At 43.8% G+C, this 15,532-nt stretch overlaps 1 protein-coding gene across 3 annotated transcripts in view; it reads right to left on the reverse strand.

The window, feature by feature from the left end:
• chchd3a (coiled-coil-helix-coiled-coil-helix domain containing 3a) overlaps nt 1-15,532 on the reverse strand; it is a 59,961-nt gene that overhangs the window by 16,252 nt on the left and 28,177 nt on the right. For all 3 annotated transcript variants that reach the window (XM_035614737.2, XM_035614718.2, XM_035614728.2), the window contains one exon: nt 7,667-7,750. In XM_035614737.2, coding sequence (XP_035470630.2) covers nt 7,667-7,750 — 84 coding nt within the window. The remainder of the gene's footprint in view (nt 1-7,666; nt 7,751-15,532) is intronic.

Genomic DNA, 15,532 nt, shown 5'->3' on the forward strand with positions numbered 1-15,532 from the left:
TGAATTACCTCCTCAAACACAGCCATATAACGCAGCTCTTACACCGTTTATACTACTCCGGGAAGAGATGTTTGTCAGCCCTCAGCGGCTGCTCTGCACATTTATGATCAAATGGTGAGAGGTCGTAAAAGGGTGATGGATAGCTTGATTGAGTCGTGTGAGGTTTGATCAGGGGACAAAATGAGCAAAATGTCTACTGCCGCCAATGTCTTTAGATTTAAGAAGATAGAAATAATACTTATACTTGACATAAACAGAATAATTCACCAAATATGACTGTATTTTCTGTGTAATCAGTCAAGTGCCATTCCCTGTTGGGTTGTTAGGAGACACAATCAACTCACAATCAACTGCAATGTACGATGTAGAGGATCTAATCTAATGAAAAGCGAAAGCTTCAATTATTTTGCATGAATCATATCTACAGCAGAAATGAGATAAATGTTAGATTTGTGGTCCCGTCTGCACCAACTTAACCTCCTAACGGGGAAGACATTTATCATAGTTCGGAAAGGATCAATGGGAATGAACTGCGCTGCTGAAGCGATCAATAGTTACGTGTTGTAGAGCTAAAGGAAGATGGGACATGACAACGCTGACAAAAGGCCTGAGACGGATTTGAGTCCTCTTCATTTGAATGGACACGCAGACAGAGGGTTTGCAGGATTCAGAGTCCTTCAGGGCAGCGATGCACTTTCTCACATTCTGCAGTTACAAGGCATAATCTGAAAAGAATGTATTTCTTTGACAACAAACATAAACATTGATCCCATTACAAGACAAAACTACATTTTTAGACTTGATATATTCAATTAACCCTTTCTTATTTATATACATGCTCAGGAATGCCCCAACAACACTTTTATAGATACACAAATCATTTCAACATTTTCTCTTGAGATGCTTCAAGTCCAAGTGTCAAATTGTCATGCCCCAGTAAAAATGAAGTCATGAAATACAAGAAACACACATCCCCTCACTGTTTCATATTGGGGAATGTTTGAAATGGTCAATTATTACTTTGCCTATATGGGAAAGTGTGGACATCCCGTAGGAACAAAACAGATCCTGTAATGAATGCATAAAACCATAAAACGCAAAGCGGTCTGAATGCTGTGCCGGCCCACAGCAGATGTCCCTCAGGAAGACATTAGTTTGTATGTAAAACACAGTAAAGGAGCATTTCCAAAGTTGAAGAGTTAACTTGTAAGCTCATGCTGTATCATTGCCCTCTTGGCCTTGAATCAAGTGGTTTTCAGTGTAGACAAAGAAACTGTCAAGAGCTAAGAAAGGAGATTTAAAGAGAAGCTTATTCACAGATAATAATAAAAAAAAGACTAAAAGGAGATTTTGGGGCCTGCTAAAGAGGCAAGAATAAGACTTCCCCTGGGTGCCGAGATTGAGCCATTGGAGGAGAGGGGGGGGGAAACAGAAAGGGCTGGATCTGGGTCTCTGTCTGGCATACTAAGTATAAGGTAATAGTACCTGCCTAAATGGCAGCGCTGGCACTAATCAGCGCACTAATCCACCTGGGAGGACAAAAGGCCATGTGTGACAATGACTGGGGGGCCGCTTACATACACATGCACACAAACAAAACAACACAGACACGTGCATTCCCACAAGAAACCAAAAACGCCTTGTTGCCGAAAGCCGCCACACATAATGTAGTGGAAAGATGTCTAGATATAAACAGTGTCACGCACCGAACACCCACCAGACAGAATCGTATAATTTTGGTGATTGCCGAGTGGTCTCAATTGTGATTTGCTGATTTTAAGAGTAGCGAAGAGCCTTTATTAGCCAGGAGAAGAGGGACTATGTTTGCTTTGGTTGAAAACATTGGTCCCTCGACCAATATTTAACGACCTTGATTCACGTCCCCCAGAGAGATGGTTTTCATCACCGCAGAGCAGTTCTTCGACAACGGATAAACAACTGTGAAGCTACTGCGATCAGGTATTGTGTAAATGCACCGTGTGCAATCAAGTATTTACCATCTCTTGAATAAAACCGTGTCTGTTTATTTTCCTCCCACTGACTCGATTTGCTCTCCACTAGGTTTTTAGCTCATCGGAAGCCAAACAAAATGCTGGCGGGGGGTGTCATAGACAAATTAAGTCATTACTGCTAATGCACTGCAGCGATATGGAGAAGATAGAAGCTGCACCCGAACACAGGCTGCAGCTCAATTTAGAGAATAGGCCTCCTATTTTTTTTTTTTTTCAAGAATAAAACAAATAACTCCCTGCACTGATGGCTTCTCTGTCTTATCTGCTGCAGAGCAGGAGGGCCGGAATGGGGAGAAACCCCACCACGGCTAACATTATGGTACTGCAGAGCTAGAGAAAATTAGACTTCTGCTGTATGACTCACTGCAACTTGCTCATAGGGGAGGAAAGTGGCTGGTAAACTGTTACGGAGCTTATCCTGCAGACGCCAAATTGAGTAAGCACTTCAAGTCTTGCCTTCAGGGGCATGACATCATCCTTAGGTGGAGATGCACAGATAAGGCAGCCGTATCTGCCTTGAACATGTTTAACTCCTACAATGACCTATTTTTCGCCAGAGCTAACTTAATCTGCCAACCATCACCTCTGACCACGTGCTCACAAACAATGCAATGCAATTAAGAGTTTGCGAACCGCGAAAACAACGTTAAATGTGATCAGTGGCACATTTGCTGCAGGGAGGCACAACCTGACATGAAGATTCATCTGCAGAAATTGACATTTCCTCTCAGGCCAGGATTTTATGATTCTAAATCATAAACACACATAGACAGGACAAGGTAGAGAGGCCGGACACAATCACAATGCTAGCTGGCAATATATATATATATATATATATATATATATATATATATTCTATGGAGAGAAAAAATGAATGCAAATGACACAAGGCAAAAATTTGCAACACTAAGTGTCTGACAATACGATGAAGCACACAGTTCAACATATTACATCTTGTTTGTATAATCTGTACAAAGATTCAGGTCATGAAATCACCTTCCCTTGAAAAGGCTTCTGTTAAATCCCTGTGAATCCCACCGTTCGGCTGTAACAGCAGCCTCAGACACAATAATTCAGCACTGCAGCACACTGTCATCATGTCTGCTGTGATTCACCGAGCAGAGCTACAGAGACTACACTGACCACTTCACGGTGTAAGAGAAATCCTAAAACATCTTTCACCATCTCCCACAAATCAAGAAAGAAAAAAAAAACTATTCCGATTTTTAATTTAAACACACGACAAGCAAAAATGCACTAACAAATGTTTAGCTCTGATTTTCAGTAAGAGGGCGAGATGAAGCGATTGAGAGGGAGAGGGATGCTGAGGAGACAGACAGGAGGAGAGATGAAGATACCAAGTCGGAGACAGAGATAGAGAGATACAAGTCAAAAAGAAAAAAGAGAAAAGCCTTTCCTCTTGTATTTCTTCCTTTCACAGTGCTGTGGAACTTCGCTATGAGATGGCAATTGCTGCTGTGATTGTCCTCCATGGGAGAGCAGAAAAATCCAATTTCATCGATATACAAGGCGAAAGGAGAAAAAAAAAACCAGAAGAAAAAATCCCTTCAGAAAAAGAAAAAAAAAAATGAAATTGAGGCATGGAGAGAGAAAAAAAGACCACTTGAGAGAAAAAGCAGAGAAAAAGGAGAGATAGAGAGACAGATGTGGCAGCGAGGGAGGGAGGGAGGGCTGGAATGAGACATGGAAGGGGAAAAAAACATAGGCAAGTTGATTGTTAAATATGAGATTGTTTTACAGCGAGGCAGGTATTGAGTGAAAATGTAATAAATATATAGATATTGTTTTCAGGGGCTATTTGGTGGCTGTGGCCCCAATGAGCAGCAGCAGCAGAGGCAGCAGGCTGAGCTGTCTGCGAGCCTGGTGATGGCCTGTCACTGGAAGCCCCTCTGATGAATGGCCATGTTGGATTGGAACAGACGTGTAATATATATCAGACTTATATTCTCTCTCTCTCTCTCTCTCTCGGTTTCTCCGCCACTTTGCGGAGGTGAGCAAGACGCTGGGGGAACCCTGAGGTGAAAGTGAGGAACACAGGGCAGATGAAGGACTGCGACGGGAGATAATATTAATCTGGAAGTTAAAAAAAAAAGAAAAAAAAAGAATCCAGGATTTTGGAATCACAACAGGAGCACAGCGTCGAGCTTTGATAGCTACAGTAGGTGCAGACTGGAACTACTGCTTTATTCGCCACCCGCCGAAACACACCGCCACTCGTGTCATATGAATGATTCTGTGTCATTTTCTTCCCCAAAGTTATACACGTTCACTTTACGTACCCTCATAAAAGTTTTATTCTATGGACATAACTTATTTCAACTCACACACTCTGGACAGGTGCTACAGAGCATGGTGCGACACAACAACCCGACGCAAGAACAGTTTCTTATGTCAGTGTAAAATAGATATGGTGAGAAGATGTATATAGATATGGTCAGAAGACACAGAGATATTAGAGTAATAAAAGCAGCTAAAAGTCACATCTGAGGATCTGAAACCAGAGAAAAATGTTGTTTTTTTCCTCGACTGTAAATACTGTGAATCCCGTCCACATCAATAGAAATGCTCCAAACAACATTCATTAATTCCAGTTGTTTTGTATCTGTGTTCATACCTGCTTGATTGTATGTAAGCTATATAGTGTGTTCACCATTGCTCGTCTTTGTTTGGCTGCATGTTTGTAACTGTATACTCTCGTAAATGTGTTCTGTCTGCTGCCTAAATGCATTGAGCGCCATTCATCTGCTGCTATAAACAAACCAGCAATTACCGCGCTTACATAAGAGCGTAATGTGCCAAAAGTGATTTTGTTTGGTGTACTGCCGGCCGGGGTTTCCGCTGGGTGAGGCGGACAGGGAGTGCAGAGAGGCTGGACCCTGTGCCAAAAACGGGGAACAGTGGCCAGCACAAGAAAAAGGAGCGTCATTAACACAGTCCAAACAAACTGCATCCCCCACGGAGTCCCAAGCCGCTCTCCGCGCAGCGAGGCAACATGCAATATGCCCACCATTGATCCTCAATTACACACAGGATCAAACACTGTCGCACAAAACGGACATATGGTTGCCACTTCTGTTGTGTTCCCGTCTCCACGGGCCATACGTCTTGATAAGAGTCATTTGCGAAATGAAATGTCGTGGTTGTGCGCCGACTTTCTGGATTAAGTGGTTTTGGAGTTATCATTTCATTCTTGTGCATAAATCAATAAATGCATCAGGGTGCATTTTCTTCCTGTGTCTCACATTCCCAGTTCCAAAGTTTTTTTTTTACTATTCAGTGATAGGCTGTAGTGGTCTTTCAACCTTTCCTTTACCATATTCTTTCATTCTTTATCATTCAGTTGACATTTTATCTTTTTACCGCTCTTTACTCTTTTTTCTTCCTTGTTCCTCTATCACTCACTCACAAATGTCACTTTATCAGAGTTTCCTCTTACACCTTCTTTGTTTGAATCTTTTTAATTTCACTGTCTCCACATGTCCTTTCACAATCTTTCTTTTTCTTGTGTTGAATCTCCTGTTTCTCTTTATTTTCCCCCTTTAGCCTCCGTCTTCCGTACAGTATCGCTTTCCTTGTTGTCGGTCCATCTCTCTTTCCTCCCTCTCTCTGTGTCTCTGAGGTGTGAAGGTGATTAGTTGACACTTTGATCTAAGGAATATTGACCAGAGGCGGAACATGGCTGATGGATGGCCGACGCCCGGAGTCGATAATGCCTGAGTTAGCTGGGACTCATCACTTTGACCATCGGCGCTCGCATTTGCTTCTATACAGTAGGATGCAGAAGAACTGCACAGTCTAAGCCCAACAGTGCAGCTGGATCTGTGGAGGTTCAAGTGCGTCACGGGAGCCTGTCTGCATCTCGTATTTACATCGTTAGGTCTTACGCTGTGCAATCAGCCTCCCAAAGATGTTGTTTTCTTTCCAAATGATCTATCGAGCCATTTAGACCAAATGTACACCCTGACGTCAGTAAATGGCCCCCTCTCCTCTCTGCTACCCAACCAACATTGTACAGACCAGTGCACTTCCAATTACTGACAGAGGTCGACCAACACTCAATAGCCACTGGTTTGGCTAAAGAATTCATCTTCAGTGAAGCAAGGAAATATGGCAGGATTTATTGACTCAAAGGGGGAAATGTCTTGGGCATAATGGGAGCTAACAAATCCACAATAAAAATATGAAACAAGCATGGTTATTGCAATAGTGAATAATTACAATCATGCTTTGACAAAACATTAAGAAACTGTGAGTGAGATAAGTTTATATAAAGTTAATGCATTAATAATGACGTTTGCACATGCCCATGTGAGCAGACAAAACGTCACAGAGAAGTCACATTTGAGCCATTGAATGGAAAAACAAATAAATACATTTCACATCGAGGTCCTTCAGAGGACAAAGTGTCCACTGAGCGCGTGGTATTGTTTTTCACGTCAGCTTCTACGAATAAGAATATGCGAGTGTCTCTCTCTTCCACAGTGAATATCTGGCTTCACGACAGTTTGAAATTTCCATTATGGCTTTTAACTATAGAGGGCATTTGACTTTTTTGCAGCCTCCAAAGGGGAGAAAACTCCCTCCCAGCATGGAGGTGTCATACCAAGCACATTAAACAGGGCACTGTATCCTTCCGAAGACACACTTATGATTTGAGAGCAGCATGAGGGCGTCCTTCTTCACACTCTTTAACAGGGCCTTTGACCCTGGTCCCATGCCTCGCAGGGATCTCTCACTGGGACCAGCGAGGAGCTGCCATCTGAAGGGAGCTAAAGCATGGCGGATGACCCTTGTCCCTTCCATAGGACGCTGATTTGACAACGAAATGCAGGGAGAGGAGGACGCACACAGAGATGAATGAGATTCAACCTATTATCCTTCAGGTGGAAGAACAGAGGGTGGAAATTAAAGGTGGGGAAAAATAGTGTGGCTGAGAGACGATTACAGAGAGGCACAGAACAAGAGAGAGAGAGAGAGAGAGAGAGAAAGGGATACACCACACTGGGAAAATCACGCCGAGGTGAAGTTAAGGGATGATAACAAAAACAGTGGGGCAGCGGGATGAAGGGAAAGAATAAATGCGGCTGCACTTTGGCTGAGCCCCATTGTGACCAGGCTCACTGAGTATGATGGCTCAACTGTGTGCATCACTTTGTGTGCACAAGCATGTGACTTCCTTTGCACACTGTGAGTCAATGCCTTATTCGCAGTTAATAGCAGAGTGTGATGCGTGTTCTTGAAAACCGCAATGATGCTGCTTGGTGACTGTATAATGCAGGTTTTCAATTTGTACTCGGTTATAGAATAAAGATTTGAAGATGCGCTGCATCACACCATCGTTACGATCAGCAGCCTGTCATGTAGTATAGATCTCTGGTTTATCTCGCAAGACACGTCCGAGCATAGAAAACAAGTTACCAAAATAACCCATTGAGTTTGTTGCTCCATTTTTGTCTGGAAATTAGGCTCAGTGAAGGGTGATCAACGCCACACAGATCAAATGTGACACCATGAAAACAGATGAGATGAATCAAACTTCATCACCTCATTTCTACAGCGAGCGGTAGAGAATCATTTCGTGAGTTCGGTCTGTGTCCCGAGTCGATGGTGTTATGATGCACACATTTTCTTACCCTCTCCTCCAGCCGCGCCACCTGCTCTCTGTAGAAAGCATCCTGCTTCTTTAAGTCGGCTTCTCTGGCCTCCAGCTGCCTGGCCTAAACACACACACAGACACAGAGAGACACACACACAAGAAAAAACTATTACTTATGTGCTCAGTGGAGCGTTACCAATTGTAACAAACCAATCAAAAAGTACACAAGTGTGCATTCACACAAGACACAAGGCCCACAATGGCGACTTGGGACAAGTGTGTACAGAGAAGACAAATTATAACACAAAAACAGATAAGAGGCCTTTTGTCTGTTGGCATAGACACACCAAACTGTGAAACACCATGTGTCGCGCCTGTCAGCATGTACATACACCCAGTCAGAGTTTTAGAATTTGCGCGCACATTTTTTTTTGCTTGATGCAAAAACTCCCCCAAAAAACGGAAGGTTTACAATGTGTGACCACGCGTGTGAGACTCATCATGCCTTGGCAGCTACTGTATGAGCTTCTTTGTCCCCTTGTGTTCAATCTCCAGCCAAAGCGCTATCAGGGTAAGAGGATAACATCAGTTCTCAGTACGGACGAGCACCGCGGTCTGGCGTATATATTCAGCGAGCCTACCTATCTCCACTGTCCTCCACTCGACTATGACCTTCACTAGACGTACGCTTGACTCTCTGGGTGATATACAGGACAGATAAGACCTAGATGTATTTGCTCCCAGAGGGAGAAAAAAGAAACCACGCACACACCTTTACACTTTAACAGAGGACCAGTGATCCATATATCTTGAATTGTGGAATAACGTACTGGTTATGATGAGATGATGGCTATATACTGTATGATAAAACTGTGTTGTCATGTAAATTGAATAAGACTATATACATACAGTATATCCAGCAAAACTAGGTTTTGACTGGAAGATAAAAGTGTTTGTGGTATTCAAAAAAGTGTATAAAGGTGGAAAATAGGTGATTGAAAAACCTTTAAGAAGAACAGAATTGTATTTTAAACTGTATAAACAGTGTGAACTTTATGTATTGTATTAACACAAAGTAGTTGTTCTTAAAGGCCACAAAAGTCTGCTCAGTCAATTGAAAAAAAAAAAAAGTCGCGACTAGACCGACGAGTGGATCATGTGATTTTGGATTCATCAGGATTCAATGACTCCTTCCTCAAGCTGAGTCTAAAAGTAAAAAAGGAAGAAAATAAACAAAGAGGTGCAAAAACTGGAAAACATTAACCTTTCTGTTGATAGAAATAATATATATAGAGGCTGCTTGACCTGAATTTTGTAGTACTTTTTATTTGCACACTCGTTAATTCAGTTTACAGCCCTCCCTCACTCATTTTTAGTCGAAGTGATTGCGTTGCCGAGCCCTGTAAATCTTCAGAAACAAGCTGAAGTTGTCATCTCATCTATAATTCTACAAAGCATTCGGAGCAAGAGAGCTGTGGAAAAAAAGGGGTTCATCAAAAATATGGAGCAGCTGAAACACCTGCAGGAAAGACGAATGTAACATGTCAAGGGAGCTGAAAGGGAAAAGAAATCCTTGACTATCGTGCAGAAACAGTGAGGGAACTGTAGATTCTTGGCGAAGGTAAAGGCCTTTAGACTTACCTTCAATCCCATCTCCTGAATAAGGGGAGCGTCGAAAGAGAAAAAGGTGTGAAGAGGCACTGATTCATCCATGAACTTCTTGAAAGTGGCACTTTGGAAAGGTTTGGTATTCAGAGTCTAAGGGCGACTGGCTGCCACAGTGCTCTGCTTGAATACTCGCACGCTTCATCCTCTCAATCTTCTCACTCACTGTCCTAAACACACACACACACACACACACACACACACACACACACACACACACACACACACACACACACACACACACACACACACACACACACACACACACACACACACACACACACACACACACACACACACACACACACACACACACACACACACACACACCACGCCGCAGAGGAATGTCCTATGAAAAGCAGCCATGCAGATACAGCCACGAAGCCTTTGCTTTCTATACGGCACTATAGGATGTTGGAAGAGAGACAGAAAATGAAAATATATACCCTAAATCTACCCTATCCAAGCTCTACAACACTGATAACCCGGCTGCTCAGGCCTCTCAATACGATAGAGCTGCTCAATGCGAGGAGAGTCACTGAGGGGCCCGGCCTCGCATGAGATTATCGGGGGAAGTTTCAAAGTCAAGGGGATGTTCTCAGCTCACCAACTACACACGAGGCGGAAGGCAACCAACAGTGACAAACATCTGCACACACGCACACACAAACACACTGTGTCAAAAGCCAGATAGCAGAAAGAAAAATCCTCAGCACTTTATCACATTCAACGACAACACTCAGAAAAGCAAGCCCATGACAAAGGCCTCAGCACAACCTAACATTGGCGCAGTCAGACTACCGTCTCCATTTTGTCCCCTCACAAGTCTGAAGATAGATAGATAGATAGATAGATAGATAGATAGACAAATAGATAGATAGATATATAGATAATTTATTCATCCCAAGCTGGGAAATTCCGCAATTATACAAAAGCTAACGCTACCCGTAAAACAGCCCCAAATGATAGTACTGGGAAAATGTACCCTGCAGTACACCCTTAAAAGTATGCTGTAAGTAGACTTAAAGTAGCACTATTATGACCTTTAAATGTGTTATTGATTCCACGAGCGCAATCAGGTCTTCAAGGATAGAGTGGCAAAGTTTTTGACAGACCAGATTACATTGGCTGAGGTGCCAAAAAGCTGTCTCCCACCAACAGCTCAATTTGTGAGGAAGGGATGATGGGATGCAGGGGAACACAGTAGGAGAGAGGACGGGCAGGGGGTCGTGTGCTGTCACAAGTGTGTCCAAACGCAATGTTACGCTGATAGGTGGCGACGACAGAGTTTAGCTGTGCAGAGAAAGACAAAGGATGCACACAGACGCCGAGACACAAACAGCGGCTCAGACGCTGTTCTGAAAGGCACACATCATCACACACACACACACACACACACACACACACACACACACACACACACACACACACACACACACACACACACCAGCCGGAGCAGCTGTACCCACAGAGAGCGGGTGGAGAGATAAATGTGTGCCGAAGGCGAGACTAAAGGGGTCATTAAAAGAAGGGAGGTTGTGACAAAATGTGTACCCAGGGATTTTCTCTTTTTTTTGCTCACTTTTGTGTGTGTGTGTGTGTGTTCAATTTCCATGAAGCAGGTTGGTCCACCGTTTTGACGACAGACACACACACACACACACACACACACACACTCACTCACACACTCACACACACACACACACACACACACACACACACACACACACACACACACACACACACACACACACACACACACACACACACACACACACACACACACACACACACACACACACACACACTCACACACACACACTCTTCGTCAGGATTACTTCCGACTGATTAACCCCATTCAGCAGACTTTCAAGATAATCTAATCATACTAAAGGCCAAACAATGGGACAGACTTCACCACTGCCCACGCACCTCTTGTTCCCCTAATGAAGAGGCGGTCGTGGCTGGGGGAGGAGAGATGGGATAAGGGTGGGGGAAAGAAAGAGAGGGGCAGAATTAGAAAAGAAAATGAAAGTGAACTTGAGAGTGGACAGAAGAGAGCGATGAGAGCGATAAGAGCAGACAATAAAAGGCGATTTTTCATTGGAGGTGTCAAATATGGAAACCTGGCTGAGCCTGGGCCAAGAGTCGCTGTTACTTCAGAGAGAAGTTAGGGAGAAAAAATGATCACAAAGTAAAGAATGAAGCTCTTCCTCATTTTATGAGCAATTTCAACACTTTGCAAGTCCACAGAAGGTTGTAATTCATTTAGGCCAATTCGCTGTCTAATTTTCCTGTTCAGCAACCCTTGACAAAAGGGGGAAGAAAAAACAACAACAACAACAAGAATAACACAACAACAAAACCTTCCCCTGGAAACCGCCGCATTGACATCGACAGGAAACTGTTACATTCCCTGTCCTGTATCCATTCGCCCCCCAGTCTGTAAGTAAGTACAGTAGCACAATAGCTGAGGGTGACAGCCGGCTCGGAGTGAGACCGTGGTGGTCAGATTAAACGGATCGTTTAGGCGAGGTGAACGCCTCTGTGAATATCAATTAGCCAGGCGCTGAATAATTAAGGACAGCCATGTTTTTTAATTAGCCGCCTGCCGCAGTTTGAGCTGGGAGCAAGGGCGGAGGAGAGGAGGGGAGGATGAAGAGGGATAGAAAACAGGTGGATTTTGCTGCGTCAGGCTTCCCCCACACACGGGCGGTTCTCTCACTGATCTGCTCCCATGCAGTATTTCGTTCACAACTGCTTTTTTGGTGAAAAGTGCTCTGTGACACTGTCTTTTCTTTTTTAAAGCATTCCAAGGGATTTGGATAAAGCTAAAGCTGCCTGCAGTGTTGAGCAGACTCAGGGGGCAACTGCATTAGTACTGTTTGTGACTACACATGGGCATTCTTATAATAAAGACATATACTGTATACGATGCTTTGTGTTTAACTCAAACAACACACAATTAAACTGACAATAGGATAAATGAAAGGAGACTGTCCTCGTTCACTCTTACCGTTCATCATCTTGTTAGGACCCATATGCATTGCAACCATGTTGTGGGGTTGTGACACGTAGAACCAGAAGCGTTAACTCAAACGACTGAATGATAGACAGTGAATATATGACAGCTTGATATATAATATCATACATTTAATCTAGTCAGCACTACATTTTCTATTGCTGAAGAAAAAAAAATCGAATTATGACTATTACTGTAGCAATTATTTACATTTTACATTTTTCATTTCACGCCTCAGTGATGGAGACCTCTGCATTGTAATATAATGAGGGGATTCACTGTTACACTGTATGCTCGCTACATGCTTTTAAATCACACTAGATGAAAACAATCTTGCGAGACGCCATGATCGATAGAGCACAAATCAGATCTCATCACATTAACTAACGGCATAACCTTGGTCTCTTTTGTCTTCCCCCGCCACCGTCAGCTCGGCCCTGATTCACCCCTGTCACAAGTAGCATCATAATCAATGCTCCCTCACACCGTCCGTACGAGTGCTGCGGCAGAGCTGCTCACCAGGACCCATCTATCACAGACCTGCGCGACAGGGTCCAGTGACAAACTAATACTGAAGCCGTGGGTCTCGGGTCCCGTGTGCTCGGGCGGGCAGGGAGCGGGGTCAAGGGGCAGCAGAATGCTCTGCTGTTAATTGGCACGGCGGAGGTGTAGCTGGCTCGTGGGAGGTTAGAGATGGATGGAGACGAGGGAGGGGATGTTCGCGGGGTGGAGAAGATAAAAGCGAGGGAGAGAGCTGGGTCAATTTGTGGATGGAATATGGATGACAAGATAGGTGGAAGGAAGATTTTGACAGCTCTTGGGAGAACTGGCACAGCAAGCTTGGAGGTAGGGGAATATTTCAAAAGGGGGCGGTTGATGGAAAAACAAAACTCAGACCACATCGCTCACAGAGATCTTGGCACACCCTTTAACTGGCCGTTAAACCATTGCAACTCTATCTTTAAAAGCTATCACGGGCTGATCAAATCCAAGTGATGGAGTGTAAAATGATATCACCCACCGCAGACCTTACTGGCAGTGCTACGCATTACACTTAAGAGTCACTAATAAAGCACAAGTCCTGGTAGCAGTAGCTGTAAAACTCCACTGGAAACCATTCACTTTGGCTGGTTAATTAGCATCCTGGGGTTTTACTGAGCGGCAATAACACTTAGCTACGAGGCAAGGTATTAGTCTCCGTGGGAAGTGGTAGGGTTATAGGTGGTGTAATCATGTCAGATATAGTGCGGCCAGTTAATGGGCTTAACCTTGACTTATAACACTAAAGGACAAACACACTGTGCGCACTTATTCACATACTGACTGGTTCAGTATTGAAGCCTACTGAGCCCACGTTCAGCTTGTAACCACCGAGTGCTGTCATCCAAAAGTAGTGACTGCATACATATGAGAGACATGCCATCGTAGTTTGACACTTTAAAGTCAGACTACACTGCCTATATTTGGTATTGTCGTACCTACTCTGTTTGGTTTGAGCTGAACCTCTTGTTGTCCTTCAGATCAGTTCATTTGAACAGGTTGTTATTCAACAAGTTGCACATCAAATAAAGTCAGACTTAGTCGGCATAAAGACATTGGACTATGTCCTGTTATGTCCAGACGTACTTGAATGAACTTCGTTTCTAATTCTTGTCTTCCAACAGTGGCTAAAGGCAAAAGTTTTTTGTTTTTTATAGCTGTTGAGGGCAGCACGGAAAAGAGTGCCGTCACAGAGAGGGGCGAGTTGTGCCAATCACACAGAGGCAGAAAACTGTGGATTCTTTCTGACAGTCTCTTCATGGTGGCTCACTTTGTTTGCGCACACAAAACAGTTCTACAGTAGAATAGAAACAAGTTTGTTTGAGAAAAGGTAAAATCCTGCCAATTTTTTAAATCCCACAAATGTGGCGAATAGCCGCATACATGTGGCATCATCATCAGAATATCCGCTTTGACAGCTACTAACATGACATGTCAGAGGCAGTCCATCCAAGTGGGGAAGGCTTGAACAAGCACCGCGTTTGAAGCATCCTGACACATTAAGGTGGACTTTGCTTGCTCTAAGAAAGATCAGACAAGCAACACGACAAGACATTATATGGTACCTGATGTGTCTTCTGATTATGACCATTTCCCAAATTATGTTTAATTACCAGTTATGTTGTCTCTCCTAATTCTAGTAGCAATTCCACGATGGATGATAAACCCTATGAGCTCAGCTAAGTTAGCTTTTGTTTGACAAAATCTCAGGAAAGAGCAACTTAACTTGCAATAAAGGCTGCAAACGTATTCCGACTCAGTTACATGCATCTTAATCTGCTGGGCCACAAAGAGACAGCAAAATAAATTTGACAAAATGGCCACCAAGTATCAATTGTGTTTTGTTTCTTATTTTGACAATCCCTGCATAAGCACACGTATCCCAGAGTGTCATTCTCTGGTAAACATTTGGAAACATCAGTAAACAGACGTGCGCTTTGACAGAGTGAAGCATGGACCATACTGGTGGAATAAGACAAGGATGCCACAAGCTGCAGACAGGATTACTCTCCCTGGGGCTCTCTTAGCATGGTGAGTAATGACCAACGACCTGGTGGGCCAAAGGGCTGACCTGCCCAGGACAGGGACCGAGGGGCCAGGACAGGGGCCAAAGGCCAAGAGGTGTAGGTAGTGAACGTGGGTGTCTTGGGCATGTATCTTAACTGCTGGCTAGTTAGGAGCACATTGAGAGAAGTGTCCGTGTGGAGTCTGTAGCTCATTGACTTTGACCAGGGGTCAAGAGAGGGCTTGATCTTAACCAGCTGCCCCTAATGATGCTGAGACAGGGCTGTCAACCATCTCACAAACACATTTACATCTCTTTTGCACTTTTGGTAAACTAATTCATTTTAGGCAGGTGGGTTTACAGTTGATGTTTGCAATATTCACAAGCCTATGAAAGATAACAAGGAACATGCGTCCTTTAGGATGTGTTCAGGATTGAAAGGCAGGGAATAACATGGGAAAAAGGCTAGGAAAGAAATGATCCCCCGGTGAAAACAAATGGGACACGTGGGGTTGAAATCCTGGTAAGAACATGAAAAATCACTTTCCTTTCTACTCCCAGACACTTCAGGCCCCTCAGCCTTTGTTGGAGACACCACCTCCACCACTCCACTGCCGGCACCTTCACTGAGGGACAGCAGCAACATCTGCTGGCTCAGGGATTGATTAATT

Source organism: Scophthalmus maximus, chromosome 12 (genome assembly GCF_022379125.1).
Source record: "Scophthalmus maximus strain ysfricsl-2021 chromosome 12, ASM2237912v1, whole genome shotgun sequence".
NCBI lineage: Eukaryota > Metazoa > Chordata > Actinopteri > Pleuronectiformes > Scophthalmidae > Scophthalmus > Scophthalmus maximus.